The sequence below is a fragment of the Procambarus clarkii genome, chromosome 36 (genome assembly GCF_040958095.1).
Source record: "Procambarus clarkii isolate CNS0578487 chromosome 36, FALCON_Pclarkii_2.0, whole genome shotgun sequence".
In the NCBI taxonomy this organism is placed as follows: domain Eukaryota; kingdom Metazoa; phylum Arthropoda; class Malacostraca; order Decapoda; family Cambaridae; genus Procambarus; species Procambarus clarkii.
The window spans coordinates 19879462-19903049 of record NC_091185.1 but is presented as its reverse complement, the minus strand read 5'-3'; the positions used below and the strand labels follow the sequence as shown (position 1 = coordinate 19903049).

Genomic DNA, 23588 nt, shown 5'->3' with positions numbered 1-23588 from the left:
TTGCTGCCTCGATGATGCCTTGGCTTCAAGTTATTCATGGATTATGATTGACCTCCTCCTCAGTGAAGGGTCATGTTGGTCGCCTCTCCCTGGCTAACCCCCACCCCTCCCACACTCACTACTCCATCTCCCAGGACCCCCCTTCCCTTGCCATGCTTCCCTTATTCCTGCCAAATTCAGTTGCAAGACTAGTTATTTCACTCTCCCATGCTACCCTGCTCTTTCTGATTTCTTCCTGTATGTAGTCCATCAGCTCATGTTTTTGTCTCTGAACCTCATCCTGTATTTTATTAAAGATCTCACTTTTAATCCCATTGATTAGATCATCTATCCAAACATCCCTCTTCTCTACAAATTTTCCTATCAGCTTTTCCACAAGCCTGTCCTCTTTTTCAATCATAATACTGCTGGACCTTGGTGCCCTTCCTGATCTAGTCATTGCTGTAACAACCTTACCCACAGGCATCCCAAGTACCTTACTAATCTGCTAACTCAATACAGGTGAGTGAGTCCCCACGCGGTGTAGTAAGAGTTGCGGCCAGGGTGAGGTCACGTTTAGGCTGTGAGGTCACAGTCAGCTGAGGTCTACTCCACCCTTCTCCACACTGCCGCAATGCGTTTAACACCTATTTTCAATTACGCTATTTCTACTATTTTTCTTCACTTCCTTATGGTTTGAGTCAGATTCCAACTTTTTCATTCACTCGTATACACTTTTTCACTTTGAAGTAGCTTGATTATCCCTCCCACTTCACTAGTGACCCAGGAGCTCCCGACCCAGGTCCATCCAACACTACGGAAAACACACAACTATATGTATATGTATGTGTATAAAGTATATGTGGAAGCTGATCAGAATTACATTTAACCTTTGTAAATGCACATCAATGACGCTATGTAAAAGACACATCGAACACTTTATGTAGAGCAGACGTAAATCTGTGTTTCTATGTATTTATGTATGTAGATTAGCTTATCATTTTAAAAGCACTTCAATCACCTTTTGTGGTTGATTGTTCAAAAAATCCCTGAACTATATGTTTAACAGATCTCAAACCCTGACCATGAGAGACAGAAGAAATTGTATATATGCTGGTTAGCATTGTAAACGTGTGGCCACGTCTGTGGTAGAAAATAATAATAAAAAACTGAACACTGTGACTGGGAGAAGGATGAACAGTAAGCCAGTACTGGGAACACGCAGGTCAACAGGAAGGTGAGAGAGGATCACACTGAACACTTCGGCAAATGGTTTGTTCAACCGACGGAGCTGATATCAAATACCCAATTTTACATTGACTAAACCAGGCTTGATAATCATATACCGACAATTCCCGGTATTACAGCTTATATCCCGGATGATTTATGAAACTTCTTTGAATTTATTTTATGTTAAAAATGTATTTGGGTAAAATGAACCTCTTCTGTTGTTTGTAACTTATTGTCTATGTTCGCCTTGATGACGTGGACAGCAGTATAGCGACACAGAACACTGTCTCAGTGTTCATGTATGTTCTATAGAACACAAATGCAACACAGTGTTGCATATATCTAGACAATGCTGAAAGTACGAAATCTGCGAAAATAATCTGGGAGTCATGATTGGCAGGAATCTTAACACGAGAAATTTATGCTTAAATGAAGAAATAAAGGAAATAAGATAATGAGATTTATTTTTTGAAGCGTTATCATTAAGACATCTAATATCATACTTCAGCTGTGAACGTCTTGGTCCTTCAGGTCCCAGTAAGACTCACTTGAGCTCGTACAAAGAAGGATGACAACATTCTCCCAAGGAATTACAAACATTCCGAATGAGAAAGATTTAGAACACTTAATTTACTTTCTCTAATAAAGTGAACATGAATGAGGAGCTTGACTGAACTGCAGAGAAGGATGAGGAGGTTAAAGAGCGCCCAGCAGGGACCAGGTGGCCCGCCTTGGCCACACTTGACAACTGGACAAAGGGTGTGACTCTACTGCTACACGCAGCCACAAAGTGGCCCGCCTTGGCCACACTTGACAACTGATCAAGGGTGAGGCTCTACATATACTCTGGTCTATCTTACCTCACGTGTTCTCATCCACAATCTCTTGCTCGTCTGCTCCGGTTAATAAAACTACAATTTTTTTGATGATCTACATCAACAATGTTTGGTGAGAAACAAAGGTCAAGTGAGAAAGCATCACATGATACAATTAGATGAAGAGTAAACTCTTGATAAGGTGAAGCACTTGGTGAGATAAGCGAACAAGTGAGGCCGCTGGTCAGTGTGTTTAGTGTGTGGAGGGAAGTGTGTGGTATAATACACCTCATCCTCAGTGTCGACCTCTTCTACACCTCATCACATGAGTGTTCTTCACTCACACACATGTGAGTGACATCACATCTCGCTGTGATTTAATTATTCACCCGAAGAGAAGAATTGCAAGAGTATTGTCCCGCGATGATGTTCCATTGTGGATTACCAGTAAGTGATGACCACCTTCCCTCTGTCACCAACACACTGTGGGGGACGCATCAACATCTCTTTACTCTTATAACCTGGAGCATAGTTAATGTTTTCTTTGGTTTGTAGTCATACGAGTTAGAGCTCTCTCTTGGTACTTACCTCTGGGTAAGTAGTCATACGAGTTAGAGCTCTCTCTTGGTACTTACCTCTGGGTAAGTAGTCATACGAGTTAGAGCTCTCTCTTGGTACTTACCTCTGGGTAAGTAGTCATACGAGTTAGAGCTCTCTCTTGGTACTTACCTCTGGGTAAGTAGTCATACTAGTTAGAGATCTCTCTTGGTACTTACCTCTGGGTAAGTAGTCATACGAGTTAGAGCTCTCTCTTGGTACTTACCTCTGGGTAAGTAGTCATACGAGTTAGAGCTCTCTCTTGGTACTTACCTCTGGGTAAGTAGTCATACGAGTTAGAGCTCTCTCTTGGTACTTACCTCTGGGTAAGTAGTCATACGAGTTAGAGCTCTCTCTTGGTACTTACCTCTGGGTAAGTAGTCATACTAGTTAGAGATCTCTCTTGGTACTTACCTCTGGGTAAGTAGTCATACGAGTTAGAGCTCTCTCTTGGTACTTACCTCTGGGTAAGTAGTCATACGAGTTAGAGCTCTCTCTTGGTACTTACCTCTGGGTAAGTAGTCATGCGAGTTAGAGCTCTCTCTTGGTACTTACCTCTGGGTAAGTAGTCATACGAGTTAGAGCTCTCTCTTGGTACTTACCTCTGGGTAAGTAGTCATACGAGTTAGAGATCTCTCCTGGTATTCACTTTACTTCTGGGTATGGAGCCTGTCAGCTACTACCTTGGGGTATGGAGCGTTTCAACAACTACTTCGTTTCTCATTTCCTGGGGAATTATCTTATACTTAAATATATCCACAAAACACTTCCATTACCATCAGTCTCCGAGGAATGTTCCAAGTGATATGTGAAAACTTTCTTTGAGGAGGGTTCGATCCTCTTGCCACAGAACATTTTGTCGGTTTCCAACGTCTTGACGGAGGACATTTACTGGGGACCGAACCAGCTCCAGAGGGACGTTATATGAGGATCCAACCCAGTGTCAGATGACGTTAGTGCGACCAAAATAGCCTTATCTCCGCTTATCGAGTTATCAGTACTGATTTACTTATTGACTAAATGAGGAGCCTGGAGTTACCAGAGTCTCGCTTCCTCCCCTGTTTCCTTCTGGCCCAGTCTTCCCACTCTTCTTCCTTTCTCTAAACTCTCCCTCCCTCCTTTCCACCTTCCTCCCCATAGCTCTCGTACTATTCCTCACTCTTCCCAACATCTCTACTCTACTATTACTCCTACACACACTCCCTCCCTCCCTCCCTCCCTCCCTCCCTCCCCCTCTCTCTCTCTCTCTCTCTCTCTCTCTCTCTCTCTCTCTCTCTCTCTCTCTCTCTCTCTCTCTCTCTCTCTCTCTCTCTCTCTCTCTCTCTCTCTCTCTCTCTTCCTTCTCCAAATCAATCACCTCCCTTTCACTCTCTCTCCACTCCCTTTCACCCCTAGTGTGGGTGAAGTGCACCAGGGGGAGGGAGGTGAGGGTTAGTCATGGGCAGGTAGGTGCGGTCAGCCACCATGGGCAAGCAGGTGCGGCCAGCCACCATGGGCAAGCAGGTGCGGCCAGCCACCATGGGCAAGCAGGTGCGGCCAGCCACCATGGGCAAGCAGGTGCGGTCAGCAACCATGGGCAAGCAGGTGCGGCCAGCCACCATGGGCAGGCAGGTGCTGCCAGCCACCATGGGCAGGCATATGTGCTGCCAGCCACCATGGGCAGGCATGTGCGGCCTGCCACCATGGGCAGGCATGTGCGGCCTGCCACCATGGGCAGGCATGTGCGGCCTGCCACCATGGGCAGGCATGTGCGGCCTGCCACCATGGGCAGGCATGTGCGGCCTGCCACCATGGGCAGGCATGTGCGGCCTGCCACCATGGGCAGGCATGTGCGGCCTGCCACCATGGGCAGGCATGTGCGGCCTGCCAGCCTCCAGGTATTCCTCATCTAGCTAATTACAAGCAAAGTGTGAGAGTTTTTTCTACGCCTACCTCCCTTAGGAGGTGGACCTCAAGTTTTAAGAACTGCTCACGGCAGATAAGCATGAGTGCAATAGAAAAAGGAAAAGCGGGAGCAAACCGCCAGGCTTCCACCACTAGAGGTGAAAACCTGTCCACAATAGGCCGCTGGCTCCTCCTAATTAAACAAGACGTTAAAACCAATAAAGGGTAACCGACGGGTTCTCACAATCAAATATTTGTATTTGATGTGGTGATGAATTGGAATTGGAATTCCCAAGAACAGCCGTCATTTCAAAAGATCACATCAACACCAATCGTATAAAACAGAACATGGGTGGAAACGAATGGTTGAAGGGTTGACATCAAAGACCATTTTCTATAAAATAAATAATTTATTAATAACAAGAGACTAAACTACTACAACATCGAGTTTACGTTACGTTAATGTCCATCCAGTGGCAGTATAACAAACAGCTAAATAGCAACCCTTGCTGTGTGGCTGCATACTGAACTAACCTGAACACAGGTGTGCCCACTGATGACGCAATATTGCAAATCGAAAAAAAATCACAGACTAAGTTACACCACAGAGAGTGATTCGTTACGTTATTGTCTATCAAGTGGCACTTGCAACACAGCTATTCAACAGCCCCTCGCACTGCGGGCTGATTACATGAACTAACTGAACAATGATGGATGCCCACTGATGACACAAGCTTGCAATCAATATTGTCACGGCTTCACGGTGAACAGATACTATAATCACAATCTTACGGGTCCTCCAACCCTACAGGAGAGACCCACGTAACTAGGCGGGTAGTCCAACAGTGACCCCCCCCCTATCACAACCTAATGTGAACACTCTTTGCAATTCCCTGCAAGAAGTTGCACTGTAAACAGTGAACAAAGCCAGGCAAGGTGGTATTCTGAGACACAGCTCCAGTAATCCGTAAGTTACTTTACTCTCGGTCACCAGACGATAAACAAAAGAAATTGCCTTAATCAATTACAAAATTGATTATGTGATTAATTACGTTAATTGACTGATCACAGCAGTCAGCAACAAAGTACTACGTTAATCATCAACACTTGTCTGTTAATGATTGTTAATGACTTGTCGTTAATCCCTTAACACAAGTCATCTTGTTAACAATAATTCAAAGTCTCTCTTACATTACATCACACTTGACTCCTTGCAAGTATTCAGTGAGTAATTCCTAATTAATGTGAAACGGATCACTAATTAAATCCCCATCGAGTTACGTTAACTAAGCCTACCACTAACCTGATAGCTTCTCAACAGTCTATGTCAAAATTTACTTAATGAGTGTTAATTACCCTAATTAACCCCGAGCAATTAATTAACTGTCACCAGGATCGATAATTAATCATACATAAATACGTCTCACTCCGCACTGCCTAAGCAGGTCTCATCAAACACTGTGAATTCACGAACGAGGAGTTAATTACTCCACTAATTAACAAAAGTGCATCTTAATCCACTGTCATCGGACAGGATATGATTAATATAACGAGTTATGCTAGCTCCATGACCTCGCTTTACCGAGTCATCTGAGTCATCAAGACCTCTGACGTTAATTACTCCACTACTTCTCATCCTCATATCGGACATTGACCAGAACACAACCTATAGCACTGTATCATCCTTTGCAGATGACACTAGGATTTTCATGAGAGTAGGCAACATAGAGGACACGGCAAACCTCCAATCAGATGTAGATCAGGTCTTTCTATGGGCTACAGAAAATAATATGGTGTTTAACGAAGATAAGTTCCAGCTCATGCGCTACGAAAAAATTGAAAATATATAAACAGAAACCACGTACAAAACTCAGGCAAATCATAACATAGAACGAAAAGGCAATGTAAAGGATCTGGGTGTACTCATGTCGGAAGACCTTACCTTTAAAGAACACAATAAAGTAGCCGTCACAACTGCAAGAAAAATGACAGGTTGGATAACAAGAACTTTTCACACTAGAGATGCTATACCGATGATAATACTTTTCAAAACGCTTGTGCTCTCTAGAGTGGAGTACTGCTGCACAATGACAGCCCCTTTCAAAGCTGGAGAAATTGCTGACCTGGAGAGCGTGCAGAGATCCTTTACTGCTAGAATCCACTCAGTAAAACATCTAAATTACTGGGACCGACTAAAGAGCCTAAATCTGTACTCCCTTGAGCGCAGGCGGGAGAGATACATAATAATTTACACGTGGAAAATATTTGAGGGGCTGGTCCCAAACCTGCACACGGAAATAACATCACATGAGACCAGGAGGCATGGCAGGATGTGCAGAATACCCCCGTTGAAAAACAGAGGTGCAACAGGTACTCTGAGAGAGAACTCTATCAACATCAGAGGCCCGAGACTGTTCAACACGCTTCCACTCCACATAAGGGGCATAACTGGCCGACCCTTCACAATGTTCAAGAGAGAACTGGATAAGCACCTCCAAAGGATACCTGATCAACCAGGCTGTGACTCATACGTCAGGCTGCGAGCAGCCGCGTCCAACAGCCTGGTTGATCAGTCCAGCAACCAGGAGGCCTGGTCGACGACCGGGCCGCGGGGACACTAAGCCCCGGAAGCACCTCAAGGTAACGAAATAACATGACCCACTAATTGCCATACCCCTGAAAGGTAATTAGTCTCGAGCAAATTACGTTAACACAAATACTGACAGACTCTGACAGTTCCTCTCCCACTATGTGAATTCATGATGTGAATGCTAATTACATAATTAGCTAGAGTGGTCAATTAGTTGTCACATGGACAATTAATTGCACCAGAAACGTATCTCAACAATCTCAGTACTGTTCCCTTTTAACAGCTCTCTCACTCATCAAGTAATGTGCAACCACTTATACAGTTAATTCCCACAATTAACTCACTGAATCCTTAAGTCCTCAACACAACTTAAAGAATACAAACACCAGGTTACATAGGTCACACTTACAGTGGCATGTATAACAACATAAATACACAGCCCACATATGGTTGCAGCTTCTGCAACACGCCAATTACTGTACCCACACAATAATGACACACGGTTAGGCAACAACAAAAGTATATCTACATTACTGCCCCCTCTAATCTTGCAACAGTTGCAAGGGACTACTGTGTGCAATCACTACTACTTCAGCAAGACAATTTACGTTAATATAAAACACCGTCGCTACGCGGACAGCTGGCACTAATTTTCATAATTAGGTTATACTTATCAATTGCTTGCTCTCATTAAGTACTGTGAGTCGCCTGTGGGCTGCCAAGCAGTGTGGACGTGTCGTTTGCCTGCTCTGACAGTTTTGGGGTGATTAACGTTTTCGCCAGAAGGGGGGTGTGGGTGTCTCCACCTTCCCTGCTGTTCCTGGTGGTGGGGACGTGGCGTGTTTTGTGATGGGCGGCCCTATTCCCGCTGTCGTGCGGTTAAACTCCATTGGATTGGAGTTTACTGGCCGTACTGGTTGCCCGCTGGTGGACGTGGTCTTGAGTGATATGCTTCGTGTCCCGATTGGGGACGTATATATGGCATTGAGCTGGTCACTGCTCACCGTGTCATTATCAGGTTTGTGGGTGAGGCGATGTACCATGCTTTCCTACGGAGGTACGAGGGATGTACTTTGCAGCTATAGGACGGCACCGGGTCTGTGACCATTTCAGATCGTTGTGGTGCTGTGACGTACGTCAGTGTTCATGGCGTCCCCATGGAGTTTCCTGAGACTCTCCTCCGGCTATTCTTCCAGAGGTACGGCTCCGTCATCAGTGTGCGGATGAACTCACTGTCGTCTGGCACGTATTCGGGTGTGAAGACCAACATTCGGACCCTCGGGATGCGACTGAGGTCGGACATACCATCCTCTGTCCGGCTGTTGGGGTACTACGTGCGGGTGTTTTATGCCCGGCAACCCCGTACTTGCTTCTGGTGTGGCTTGTTGGGGCATCAGGCTGCCGGGTGTACTGCTGATCCGGTCGCTCCTGTGAACTTGTTCCGTGAGGAGGATTTCCCGACGCTCCCTCTGGAGGAGGACTCCAGGGGTGAGGAGATGAGCGTCCCGTTCGCTGCTGAGGCTTCCCCAGCGTCACCCGACGTTTCCCCGGTTGTCGCAGACCCTCCTTCGGGTGTTGCGGTGCTGTCGAATGTTCCTTCTGACCATGTCTCTGGCCCTGCCGTTCCCATGGACCTTCCTGGTGATCCCTGTGGAGCGTCGCCGTCGGCTTCCTCGTCTTCGGCAGTGGAACCTGGCCCTGCGTCCTCCCCTCAGGTCCCTCCTGTGCTGGGTGCTGGGGTGGCTGCGGAGCCTCCTACTGTGTGTGGTCCGGTTCCCCCTGTGGTAGAGGCTGCTGCTGTTCTGCGTCGGGCGTCGGTTCGTTCGGCTAGTGGTGCCCGTGCCACTGGATCTGCTTCCAGCTCTGACGATATCCGGCCGGAGCCCAAACGTTCCAGGCGTTCGTCTATGGCCTGGGCTGATGTTAGGATCTTTAGTGACTGTGGGTCTTCAAGTGTTGACGGCGTGGATCCGGCTGAGTCGTTGTCTCCGCGGTTGGTGGTGGCGGAGGTTCATGTGCCTGCTGGTGCTGATGCCCGTGTCTCGGGTGTGTCTTCTGTTTCTTCCCCGCCCGGGGGCTTTCCGCTATGGGGTGTGGTGGCTTCTGCTGCCAGGGATGGTGTGGATGCTGGTGCTGGGCGTGGCCTGGTGGTGACTTTACGTAAGGATCCGCTCCGCCATGATTCCCTGCAGTCGTCTGGTGGTGTGCCCGTGGCCGCTGTTGCCCCTGTGGTGGTGCCCTCTGTTGAGCCCTCTGTCGAGCCCCCTCGTGCGGTGTTGTGCATTGAGGACCTGGAGGCCCAGGTTGCCGAGTTCCTGCTGCTTGAACGGCCGGAGGACTTTTCTGGAGGGCGGGTTCCGGGTGTATGGGATAGGGTGGCGGTTACTCGCGTCCGGAGGGACACCGTGTGGGTTCCATGTCTGCGGGTGTTTGTTGCCGAGGTTCCGGTTCACATGGCGCAGCCGGTGTTAGGTCACGCCTCCTGGACAACGTGGCTGCTTTGGGAGGTGTTCAATGTGCGGTTTTCACCAGATATGTTCCCAGGCAAATATGTACACTGATTTCATGTTACTGTAGTTGTTGTTTTTGTTGGTATTCTTGGCTTGTTGGGTGCTGTGCGAAGTGCCTTGTTATGTTTCTTGATGTACTTTATGTTGTGTTTTATTCTCGGTCCTTCAGGCCAGTGCATGTATGTTGTTGTGTTTGTACCTGTTTGTTTTCTGGTTTGCGTGGTTTGCTTGTTTATTATTATTGTTCATTTTGGCCTCGCCCTTTGTTTGTTGTGGGGCGGATGGTTTGGTGTGAGTGTTTTTATTCCTGTATTGTTTCTGTGCTGTACGTTTGCACTGGTGTTTTTCATATTGCTTTACCTGTTGTATGTACCTGTTGGAATGTATTGTGATTGTCCTGTTATGTTTCCTGTTATGCCTCTTGATGTATGTTTTGTTTTATGAAGGTTCTGTTTTGTGATGTTACTGTGCTTGCTTGTTTGCCATTGAATTATGTTTTGTGCCTTGATGTATGCTGTATTTTTCTATGCATTTATCATGTTTGTGTTTTGTTGTGCTGTGCTGTCGGCCCTTCTGGCCGGTGGTCTGTTGTTTTAATTTGTTCTGTTCTGTTTTCTGTGTTGTTTTTATTGTATTTAATTTGCATGCTTTGCATGGAAAAAAAACAAAAAAAACAACTTCAGCAAGACAATTTACGTTAATATAAAACACCGTCGCTATGCGGACAGCTGGCACTAATTTTCATAATTAGGTTACACTAATCAATTGCTTGCTCTCATTAAGTACTGTGAATTTCCCTGAATAATCACCTAAGGACCTCCTTAAATCCTCAACACAGCTCCTAGGGGCAGTAATATTACGTATACCTGGTTACAACACTGCCCAAACCTACAACATAATGATGCCGTCAGCATACCCCACAGCTAATGACATCATTAGGCAATCAATCAGCAATCCCATCTGCTGACTCCACACAACACCGTATATATATATATATATATATATATATATATATATATATATATATATATATATATATATATATATATATATATATATATATATATATATATATATATATATACATGCAAATAAAAACACATGGAAATGGCATTCACTTAATCAATGAAAATTGTATCACTAGATAAATTATACATAATTATACAGACCTCAAGGTATCCACTGATAACCCTACAACACTTGCCTGCCTACCTCTGCAATGATATAATTAACATGCGGCAACATGGCATTAATCTAGACTCTGAACGATATATATTGAATCGACAGAACAATGATCACTTACATGGTAAATCTCTACACTGACCGGTTACATACTCGAGCCAGTCTACACACAACATATATCTATATACATCTGCATGTGGTACTGTGTACAACATCCATCTCCAGGTGCATCACAAACAGATACCTGGACGTCAGTACAGACAGCGGTCTCTCAGCTGCTTCCCTCACCTGGCAGGCGCTATGGGACAACATAGCTGTTACCGGAATTAACAACAGTCCTGAGACACTGTAACAATTATACTCACGATTTCCACTCTCATTACATTCATTTCCCCGGTCACTACCTCACTGGCTGAAGAACACCTAGCTCGCTCCACGTGCATCGACTAGGTGTGGCCCTAGGGTGTCCAGGGCATGTGGCCACCGCGTGGCCCCAAGGGGTGGCCACGGAGTAGCGCGGGGCATCACAGCGCCCCACCCGGGCTGAGGTGGCGCGCGGGGTGGCCAGGGTGTGGCCATCACTTGGCCCCACAGTCTTGCCACTGAGCGGCGTGGCGCGCACATGGCGGTTGCCACAGGCTGGCTGGCTGGCCACAGGCATACACAACGTGGATGGGAGAGCACCCACACCCACAACATACCAGAGCATGCCTCGCTCGTACACCGGGGGTGATAATGGCCGGCGTCACCACATGGCGGACACAGCAAGGTGGAATTCAAAGTCCAACAGGGGAATGTAATATCACCACAATTACACTAGGAGGCCCTGCCCTTGTTCCACCAATTGTCCGTTAACATATACAGGATACTCGAACCCGATAAGGATGACACAGCGATTAACGGTGGTGGAGGTGGCAGCCGCCACCCCCACCCAGTCACCTTCTCTTCAGCTCGCCGCCCAGCTTAGACTGAAGATTTTGGCGGGCATAGGGAAACACAAATGCTCATCTTCCCCCTACCTTGTCTTGACCAATCAGCACAAAGCCGGCACAACCCCTCATGCCGCTTCCAATTACAGCCGGTTGCGCCTAAAACTCTCCACGAGGCTGAGGTGCCTAGACGAATCACAGCTGCCCTCACCATGAGGCGTCCCATGACGTCACAAGGAAGGGGAGGCCTATGACAGTGGCGCCATACTCATATGGTGGGGGAGGCAATTTTCACCCCTCTGTCCCCCCCCCCCACCTCTAAAACCGTTGGCGAGTCAAGTACCCTCTCATACCACTCTCTCTCCAATCCCGTTTCACAGAAACAGGATAAATTCTGTAACTCTCTCTACAGAGCAGTCACAGACCTCTGGCTAGTCTTAAACGATGGTCCTTAGCATAAGCTTTCATCCAACACCACACAAGTGTATGTAGTTTGAAAACGTCTTGTCTAGAGTCCCTAGAGTGACTCTAGCCTAATCTAGAAAACTAGAAAAACTAGCTGAGGGAATTTTCATTCCCTCACACAAAGTATGGTAGGTTTTTTAACTTTGCAAACATGAATGCATAATGTCATATCATACGAAGGAAACAACAACCCAATAATCCCAGGTCCAGTTTTTATGATATACGAGAATTGTCGAGGGGTTCCACTTGGCACAGTGTCAAATGGCACTCGTTTCTCTTGTAACAGTTGTTGAGGTGACTTGAGTAGAGACTTGGGATTATACCTGACTTACGAGACATTCACAGGGAGGTGAGGAAAGGTCAAGCAAACCTCTAGTAGTTTCTAGAGTTGGAAGGTAGTCCTTTGTTACCAGATTCAAATCCGTCCATTCAACGGAAAATTGGGGATAGACGAGTATAAAAGCTCGTTACGAGAAAAGGAGACTGAGGGCATCAATCATCACTAAAGCTATCCATCATCACTGAAGGAATCAATCATCACTAAAGCTATTCATCATCAATGAAGGAATCAATCATCACTAAAGCTATCCATCATCAATGAAGGAAACAATCATCACTATAAAGATCCATCATTACTGTAGGCATCAATCATAACAATAGCCATCCATCTTCACTGTATGCATCAATCATCACTAAAGCCATCCATCATTTCTGTAGGCATCAATCATCACTATTGCCATCCATCATTACCGAAGCATCATTCATTGTGGGAAAATCCTAGCAGCTTTAATTCTTTTTAATTCTGTGAATATTCAAATATTTATTAATTTTTTTAATTGACTTTAATGATATTTTTATTTGATTATTTTTCTTAGTTAGTTCTTAATAATATATTAGTTAGTTAGATAGTAGTAAGTAAGAAAGTAAGTGGACTGTATGTACTGATTCAGTTGCTGGAACTTCTCATACAATGGGAGGGACAATTTGTAGCTTAAACCACTTTGAGATGGCTCGTTCATAAATCACTTATTGTTTACCTAGTCTTTGATATATAAATTATAAATCATACCACATATGGTGGTCTAATCTACTATTATACCACAATAAATGAAATTTATAACTACTAATACTATGTCTACAGTATTGAACAAAAGGGGCTTTAGCTCTTCCTGTTGATGGGGCCTGCTAAGGCTGTGTAATTGTTGCATCAAAATTGGGTGTGGCTCTGTGCCTCCGAGTGCCACATAATGGCGGCTGTCTGGAGGCCTACAAAGCTTGATGTACAGGTAGTGGAAGCAATTTCTATAATTATATTGGGAGCCAGCTTCCTGCTTCACTAACTTCCTGTTAGTGAAGCAGTAACTTCCTCACAATTATCTGTTTGGGATGTAAGGAATTAATAAAGGTTCCCTAAACATATAATTACAGATATGACATGGAATATATGTGTGTAGTGCTGAGTACGTACGTGTTAGTGGTTTTTCACCCACAGTATAACTGCCTACCTATTTATGAATAAAATGGCCAAATTTATACTGTAAATACTTGGTAAGACGGATACTGGTGTTGCTGTGGTTGTTGAGAGGCTGTTGTGCTGGTTGCTCACTTGTTGACAAGTAGTCTGGGTGTCTAACGAGTTATACCAGCTCATATGGAGGGAGCCACTCTATACAGCGTGTTGGTTTGTTGTCATTCTGTCTTCGTGACGATGCTCCAGGGGAGACGTCCTCAAATGTTTGGTGGTTCTATTTATGTTTAAGGAATAGAGTGTTAAGCTCTATTCCTAGTGTTGGAAATTATATTCAGTCCTAGCGAATACCTTTTTATTAAGTATAAACACTAGACTGTTGTTTAAAAGAAATTAGAGTAATATAAATACGTGACGTCGATGACGTCACGGAATCACACATTCTCCTTTTATTTATGGGGTAAACTCATGTTATTATGTGTGTCGGATTTCCGACATAATTGCGGGGGGGGGGGGGAAGAACATGAGTCGAAGTCCCAGTAAGTACTGTGATCACTTTATTTCTCTCCTTCATAATTATAGTGCTGCTTTAAATTTAGTTTGCATTGTTGTGCTGCAGTCCTTTGCGGACGGATGTCCCGTACTGGCATTTCGGGTGCTGGAAGTCGTTGAACGTCTTCTTTTTTTGCCAGTTCTAAAGGAACTAATTTCTCTAATGTTTTGAGAGTAGTGTTTCCTCGGTATTATAATTTCACTATTCTCAAGATGCTCTGGCTGTCTGGATGAACAGAGACTATTTGGCCTATAGCGTGGCCCATCTGAGCATGGCCCATCGCTGTCCACCAGAACTATGTCACCAGGGTTCAAGTTAATTCTGTTGTAGGGGTTGTTTGTCCCGTAATGATACTGCCTCAGAGCAGTAAGGTATTCTCGAGTCCATACGTCATTCCACTGACTTTTCACCCCTGATAGATGTTTAAAACGTTGAACCAAATCACTCTCTCAGACATATGAAGGATCCTCTGGTTCTTCGTCCGTAAGGGACACAAGTGTTTTGAGAGGTCTCCCATACATCAGATGAGCTGGACTTAATGGTTCACGCTGCAAAACATCATCAGAGAGGTAGGTAAGTGGTCGGCTATTAACTCGTGCTTTTATCTCTATGGCTACGGTTTGGAGCTCCTATAGGTCAATCTTTTAGCGGTGTAGGGTTTTCCATAGAGAACGTTTCACCATACCAATCATGCATTCATAGAAGCCTCTGTGCCATGGTGCTTTAGGAAGTATGAATTTTAAGTGGCACTGCCGTTGATTTAGGGCCGTGTGTACCTCTGGGTGTGTCCAGATTTTCCTCAGACATGCTTCTCCTGCCACTAAGTTGGACCCATTGTCTGAGATCATTAACTTAGGACAGGATCTATATGTAGCAAACCTGCGGAAAGCCTGTAAGAATGCCTTGGCACTCATATCGGGAGTCACTTCTAGATGGACTGTCCTTGTTGTGGCACAAGTGAAAAAACAGATATAAGCCTTTAATGGTTTTTTGTCCTTGGTGCCTGTTAGTGTTAGTGCTCTTGTGAAATCTTCTCCTGTAGTCTTAAAGGGACGAATATGCACAACTCGTACCCTTGGAAGTGGAGGAGGGCCTGGATATGGACACACTCTGGCATCGTATCTCCGGCAAACAACACTGGATTTAATTATGGATTTTACTGTCTGCCTACCTTGGGGTAGCCAGTACTGTTGTCTTAAGTCTGTGAGAGTATCTAATACCCCACCATGCAGAGTGTTGTATTTGGGTATGTGTAACACAATTAGTTTGCTTACTATGTGGTGACAAAGAAGCATTGGATTTTTTGCTTCCAGATCTATGTCAGCATGCTGTAAACGACCTTCGCATCTGATTATGTTATAATTGTTGGTGTCTAACCAGAGACCCAGATCATTTTGTAGCTTCTTAGGAACATTGTCAAATTCTGTCCCGAATGTGTCTGTCTGAGCTCTTTTGACCCAGTACCTTAGGGCACTAGGGAATTTATGCTTGATTCCTATTTTCTTTAGAAAATCAAACACTACTTGGGTGACACCTATTAGTTTGTTCAGTTCAGAGTACCGATTAGGATCAATTACCAAAGTCCGAGGTAGTTCTGGGTTCTCAGTGGGAACAGTGACATTGGTCACAATGACTTGTGGCTTGTGGGTGTGGTTCCCTCAGTGGCTAATCAGCACTGGTCGCTGATTAGCCACTGAGGTTCATTGAAACACATCTCTGCCTTTATTAATTGCCGTAAAGTCAGGCCTCGGGAGAGATAGTCAGCTGGATTCTCTTTGGTGGGTACATATCTTAGTTTATACCCTGCCGACAACTCTCGTATTTCCTTAACGCGGTTACTCATGTAAGGATTTTTACTATTATTGTTTTTAACCCACTGTAGCACTGCCTCATTATCTGACCATACCACTGTTTCTTCAAAGTGGATGTTGCTTAAGGCCTTGATCAGATAATGAGCCAATCTTAAACCTAACAGTAAGGCTGTTAATTCCAGTTGTGGCAATGATCGTTTCTTTAATGGTGCCACTCTGGACTTTGATGTGAGCAAATTCGCTTGCCCATTTGAGACCAGGTAAGCTACCGTGCTATAAGCCTTTCCTGAGGCATCGCAGAATACATTTAGCTTAAGTGGTTCTTTTTCATTCACTGTGTTCCGAGGGAACTTGACAGACTCTATGATACTAAAATCTTTCACTAGCCCTTGCCATTTTTCTTGTAAGGTAGGTGTTAGAAGATCATCGCAGCCTATCTTTTGTTGCCAACATTCCTGCATTATCAACTTTCCATTAATTAGGATTGGACTTAATAGTCCTAATGGGTCGAAGGGTTTGCTGACTTGTGAGAGTAATTTTCTCATTGTTAAGTTAGTGGTATCTGGCTCCACCGACATGATTGTCAACTGATCTGTTGTCGTATACTATTCACGCCTAGTACTTTTGTCCTTTCGGGTACCTGGTAGTCGGGAAATTCAGTTGCGATCAGTTGATTTAATTTGGCATTGTTGGAGACCCATGACTGGAGAGGCATATTTGCTCATATTAATTCTCGATTGGCCTTGTGGTATATGTTCAGCAGTTTACTCTCACTGCTGGCTGTTCCTTGGAAATTGTCCACATACAAGTTATTGCTAATTTTTGTCTTATTTGGGTTATTGGACTTCTTCAAGTGCATGTCTAAGGTAGCTTGAAGCAGAAACGGTGAAGATGTGGCGCCAAACAAAACAGATGCAAACCTGTAAGTGATTAATTCACAGTTTGGATTGTTAGGATTCTTGATCCATAGGAACTTTGTGTAGTTACGGTCTTCTTCTTGGAGACCTACCCTAAGGAAAGCCTTGCTGATGTCGACCTTATATGTATAAGTCTTTATGCGGAACTTTAACAGCATGTCATATAGCCTTTGTGTCAGGCTAGGGCCTGTTTGAAGGCAGTCATTTAATGAAACACTACTCTGCCTTGTCTTAGCGCTGCAATTAAATACTATCCGTAGTGGGGGTAGTAGCTAAATTTTTCAGTACAGGGTGGTGTGTCAGGTAGTGTCCTTCCTTTGGGTTATCATTAGTGACAACTTCGAGTCATCGAGTTGCTTCTGTATTATTTCATGGTACAATTTCAAGTTCTCAGGATGTCTTTGTACGAGCAACACTTGCGATCCTAATTGGTTTTGTGCCATAAAATGGTTGACGGGTAGCTGAGGGTGATTCAGCTTTCATGGTAACCTCACCCAGTATTGATTATCTCTGTAGATAACTGAGTTCAGGTATTGTTTGTAAGTCTTGTCGTCATCTGGGCACGGTTGTTCAGGGACAATGCTGAGAGTTGCCAGGTCCCATAATTTATGTACTGGGGGAACAAGCTCATCCTCGGACATGTCTCTGAATTGTAGTGGAGACTTTTCTCCTAGTCATGCAACCATTACTGGGTTGGCATGTTGGTGGCTTTCAGGTGTGGGTTGCTTCAGTCGTAATACTGGGCCTGTTAGCAAATAGCCACCTGCAGATGATAACAAGTTCATTCCTTGTTTTTCTTCCTTTCTTTTGATAAACTTATGGTAGACATCTGATCCCATAAGGATTCCAATATTGGAGAGGTTGTCTGATGTGATTTTGTAAGCCAATTTGATTCCCTTTTCTTTCAGGAATTTGGCTGTTGTCCCTAGACCATATACATACAGGTCTGTTGGGAATCTATCTACTACAAGAGCTTGTATCGTTCGGACATAACCTTCTAAACGTACTTAAGGTTGTACTACCTTGAAGATTCGGGCTCCTGAGTTAGTCAGGAATCCTGCTATGTCTATTCGTGTCTCTCGCACAGGTTTGAGTTTCAGGGCATCTACCAACTCCTTTGAGATAAAGGTCATTTGGGATCCTTGGTCAAATAATCCACGTATGGTAACCTTGGACTTTCCATTTATAATGATCAACTGAGCAGTGGGTAGAGCTGATTTATGATCAGATCTTGTTGAGAAGACACATATGCCAGGTAACATGGTACAAAGCTGTACTGAAGCAAAAGTTCCTTCCTCCACCTGTGGTTTGGGAGACTTTGTACTTGAGTCCCCACAAAGTGCTGTATGGTGGTCAGCTCCCTTATGACATTTATTACAGGTGCGTATTTGAGTTGTACAGGTGTCAGGATTATGTAACCTTATACACCTGGTACATTTATGTAACTCCTTGAGTCGTTTTATTCGTGTATTACTATCAGGGTAAGCTTTGCAGCTGTACATGGTATGTTGTTCTTCACAGAACACACATGGCCTCCAGACGTTAACAGCATCTTTTGGGTGACACATTAACTGTAGGTTTGGAGGGACCCACTGCATATGTGCCCACACTGCCTTGTTTCCACTTTGGGGAGAGGGGAAGTTGTTTTAGATTTATTTGGAGTACTGTTTGTACTCTGTTGTTTACTATTAGTGGTAGACGAAGGTTTAGATGTCGCTTTTCCATCTGGGTTATCTCGTTGTCTTTCTATGATGGAACGCAAACCTTCTGATATCTCCTTTACTGTCAGAGAAGATTTGTTATATAAGACAAACAACTTATCCAGTACGTCTCTGGGTAATTTGCGTTTCATATGGACTTGGATTATCCAGTCTGATTCCTCCAGATTTACCTTGTTCTTAAGTGCCTTGAGCAAGGACTCAAGCTCCAATCTAAAGGCTTTGAGTGAGTCAGCTGTACTATCTGAAGGGTTAATATCCAACAGCATTTGGGTTAGAAGTCTGATAGTCCTTTCTGGCTTAGCATAATTATCCTTAAGGAGCTGTACTGCATTATCGTACCCATCATCGGTAAAGGTCAGATTACAGACCACTTTTAACGCTTCATTTTTAAAGACAGCTTGCAAATATGTAAATTTTGTTGTCTTTGCTACATTAGCATTAGAATCCACAGAATCGATAAATTTGTTCCAGAAGTTGTCCCAACTCTCGTCCTCTGTACCAGAGAAAGTTGGGAGACTGAGTGATGGTAATTTGACTTCTGGTTGTGTCGGGTTTGGGGAAGCTGTGGCTGCAATGTTTGTATTGGCCTTGTGTATGGTTATTAAACTGTCAAAGTGTTGTAACTTTGTATGCATTGTATCTTCGTAATCTGCGTTTTCTTGTACTACAGCGTCCATTGCCTCTTCATCGATGTTGGTAGTAGCAAGTATATCAAGATATTTCAGGATTTGCTTTTGCATCATGTTGATATTTGGTGTGTGCAACCTTGTAATGGCCTTCCAGTTCTACATAATCAACTGGAGTTTGATTACATAAATCATCACATTTTTTGATCTGGTGGATTAAGTGGCCCTTCATACCAGTGAGGGTTGCTTTTACATTTTTGGCAGTAGACATAATGGCTGTATTTGCTAGCCGTGTTGCAGATGTACTAGTGCTAAGCCTTGTTGGACTTTGATTTGGACTGTTTCTAGCACTTGAGCTAGAGCTGATAGTTTCTGAAGTAGAGCTGTTTATCATTTAAAAAAAACACTATATAATCATGCACACTATAATTTAAGTGGTAACCTTGCATCAATGCTGGATTTACCTGAAGTTAGCTCCTCAATTATCACTCTTAGTTGGTACAGAGACACAGATTAACATTCAAAAGGTGAAATGATTATAGTTAAATTATTACTATAGTTATGGTAATATTATGTAGACAACACAACTCGGGTTGTCATGAGTACTGCATAAAAATATGTACTTGCTAGGTTGTAATATATGTTCAACTCTTGACAAGTGTAAATTCTTACCCTTACACCAGGTTAGCACAATAAATTAGACTCGGTTGCTGTACAACACCAGCCTAAAATGTCCTACCCTTGTGCAAGAATTAGTTGTAAATAATGTGACATGCAGTAATTGTTACAGTAATGGTGCAATATTAAAAAATAATGTTTATATAAACACTTAAAATTATAAAAATCATATACATTTATGAGTAAATTAGCCACTTTTTTGAGATATATACAAGAGTTGTTACATTCTTGTACAGCCACTAGTATGTGTAGCGTTTCGGGCAAGTCCGTGGACTACGATCCCCGTCGCGAAGAATTGTTTTTACAACCAAGTACCCATTTTACTGTTGAGTTAAACTGAGGCTACAGTTAAGGATTTGCGCCCAGTAAATCCTCCCCAGCCAGGATACGAACCCATGACAAAGTGCTCGCGGAACGCCAGGCGAGTGTCTTACCACTACACCACGGAGACTTATCAACCTCTTGTAATGAAAAAGCACAATTGTTCTTTTAGTACAGGCCTCGGAACAATAATAGCGCTTGTTGTAAGTTCTGTTCACTATTTGCCGAGATTGAAAAAGTTAGGCAAGAAAATTGTAAAATGTATAGCAGTGTCTTCCTGCTATAATTAATGTATATGTAAATATTATGTAAATATTGCACTAATGTTATATATAGATCCTAATCAGGATCTTGTATCTAGGTTCAAAGGACCATAATTTATTGGTCTGAGAACCAGTGTATTCCTAGATTTGATGAACAACTGCATTATCCGGTTCGTTGAGGGCCATAATTTATGTGGGAAAATCCTAGCAGCTTTAATTCTTTTTAATTCTGTGAATATTCAAATATTTATTTATTTTTTTAATTGACTTTAATGATATTTTTATTTGATTATTTTTCTTAGTTAGTTCTTAATAATATGTTAGTTAGTTAGATAGTAGTAAGTAAGTAAGTAAGCGGACTGTATGTACTGATTCAGTTGCTGGAACTTCTCATACAATGGGAGGGACAATTTGTAGTTTAAACCACTTTGAGATGGCTCGTTCATAAACCACAAATTGTTTACCTAGTCTTTGATATATAAATTATAAATCATACCACATATGGTGGTCTAATCTACTATTATACCACAATAAATGAAATTTATAACTACTAATACTATGTCTACAGTATTGAACAAAAGGGGCTGTAGCTCTTCCTGTTGATGGGGCCTGCTAAGGCTGTGTAATTGTTGCATCAAAATTGGGTGTGGCTCTGTGCCTCTGAGTGCCACATAATGGCGGCTGTCTGGAGGCCTACAAAGCTTGATGTACAGGTAGTGGAAGCAATTTCTATAATTATATTGGGAGCCAGCTTCCTGCTTCACTAACTTCCCTCACAATTACCTGTTCGGGATGTAAGGAATTAATAAAGGTTCCCTAAACATATAATTACAGATATGACATGGAATATATGTGTGTAGTGCTGAGTATGTACATGTTAGTGGGTTTTCACCCACAGTATAACTGCCTACCTATTTATGTATTAAATGGCCAAATTTATATTATAAATACTTGGTAAGACGAATACTGGTGTTGCTGTGGTTGTTGAGAGGCTGTTGTGCTGGTTGCTCACTTGTTGACAAGTAGTCTGGGTGTCTAACGAGTTATACCAGCTCATAAGGAGGGAGCCACTCTCTACAGTAGCTCCCTCATTCTTCCAAGAAAGATCGTTGGGAATGAATGCTTGTCGAGGGCACCTGGTGTCAATAGCCGGCTGGAAAGATATTGCCAATAAAATGCAATATCTTTCATAGACAACTAGGAACACTTCTATGGAAGAAGTGAAATGTAGGCTCGTGATGGAGTGCATCTATCGAGGGCTGGGGTTGTTGCTGTTGTGAACTCGTTGGAACCAGTGGTTAGAGGCATTTGTTTGGGTTTAAACTGTTAGTAGATAGTGGTGTGGGAATTGATAGGGAGGAATGAGGTAATACAAGTATGTGTTTGTTAGAGAAACAAATTGGCAAAATGATCAGAGAAAGAGAAGGGCCTCAAAATAACAATTCACTTAGGGTATATTACACTAACAGTAGAAGTCTAAGAAACAAAATAAACGAGTTAAATGCTCTTGTCTGTACAGAAAAAAAAAATATATTATTGCACTTACCGAAACGTGGAAGAATGTAGAAAATAGAGAACTATTAGCTGAATATCAAATAAATGGATTTAAACTATTTCACACAGATAGATATATTAGACGAGGAGGGGGAGTAGCCATATATGTTTGGGACAATTTGAAATGTAGTCTCAAAGAGGGAATCAAAACTGAGCCACACACAGAAACTATTTGGGTAGAATTAAACGAAAAAGCAAATAATATTATAATAGTAGTTATATATAGGCCACCAAATTTAGACAGTATGGAAGCAAAGCATCTATGGGATAAAATATCTAGAGCATCTAGATTGATGCTCTAGATATTTCTAGATTCTAGTATTTATGTCATGGGTGACTTTATTTTTAGTGGAATAAACTGGTTGAACAAAACAGGGAATAATGCCGCAGAAGATTTTCTAGAATTAATTGACGATCACTTTCTTACGCAACACATTAAGGAATCAACGCGGGGAAATAATATTTTAGACAGTGTTAACTAACTGGGAAACAAATTAAGGACATGGAAATAGGGAGTGAGCTAGGGAACAGTGATCATAAAGAAATCAGATTTAGCATAGAATGGAATAGATCTGTAGGAGAAAATTCAATTAAAGTGGCTGATTTTCGAAAAGCTGATTTCAGTAGCCTAAGAATTTTTTTGGGTCAAATAGATTGGAATGTCTTGAGTATAGGGTGTGGGCTAGACGTGAACCCATCAACAGGTGACGTAAAAGGAGATTTCAATGTGGATTCAAAATATAACCTATTTAAAAATATTCTAAGCAAAGCCCAGGAACGAAGTATATAATATAAATTGAATAGATCGAATACTAATGATCCAAAGTGGATATCAAAGGATCTGAAGAACTTTATAGGTAAAAAGAGAACGTGGTACAAAAGGATTAAGAATGAGGAAGTCAGTTGAGAACAGGAATTCACGCAACTGGTTAGAAATGTTAAAAATGAGATAAGGAAAGCAAAAAGAAACTATGAAGTTCGCATAGCAGGGCAAGCGAAGACAAATCCTAAAGGTTTTTTCAGTTATATCGAACTAAGACTAGGGAAAGGATAGGTCCATTAAAAACTGAGACCGGTCAAATAACGGATAATGACGAGGAGATGGGTAGTATTTTTAATAAATATTTTATATCTTTATTTACTAAAGAGGAACTTAACAATATGCCTTCAGCCGAATATGCCTATGTGGGTGGGGACGAGGACAGGTTGACTAGTTTAGCAGTTACCAGGGAGGATGTAATTAAACAAATAGTAAAACTAAAACCAAACAAATCCCCAGAGCCAGATGAAGTGTTTGCCAGGGTGTTTAAAGACTGCAAAGAGGAGCTTTCCGAGCCACTGTCTACCATATTTAATAAATCAACAGAGTTAGGCAGAGTGCCAGAGTCATGGAAGGTAGCTAATGTGGTACCAATTTTTAAGAAAGGAGAAAGATCACTTGCGTCAAACTATCGGCCAATTAGCCTAATGTCTATTGTGGGAAAGTTACTTGAAT

The 23588-nt window shown here is 43.0% G+C and overlaps 1 protein-coding gene across 2 annotated transcripts in view; it reads left to right on the top strand.

The window, feature by feature from the left end:
- Nucleotides 1-2255: 2255 nt before the first annotated feature.
- Nucleotides 2256-23588, top strand: part of LOC123756151 (UDP-glycosyltransferase UGT5) — a 121601-nt gene continuing 100268 nt past the window's right edge. The window contains exon 1 of one of the 2 annotated variants that reach the window (XM_045739212.2): nt 2256-2471. In XM_045739212.2, coding sequence (XP_045595168.1) covers nt 2448-2471 — 24 coding nt within the window. In that variant the 5' untranslated portion in view covers nt 2256-2447. The remainder of the gene's footprint in view (nt 2472-23588) is intronic. The other variant, XM_045739213.2, reaches the window with a different exon arrangement.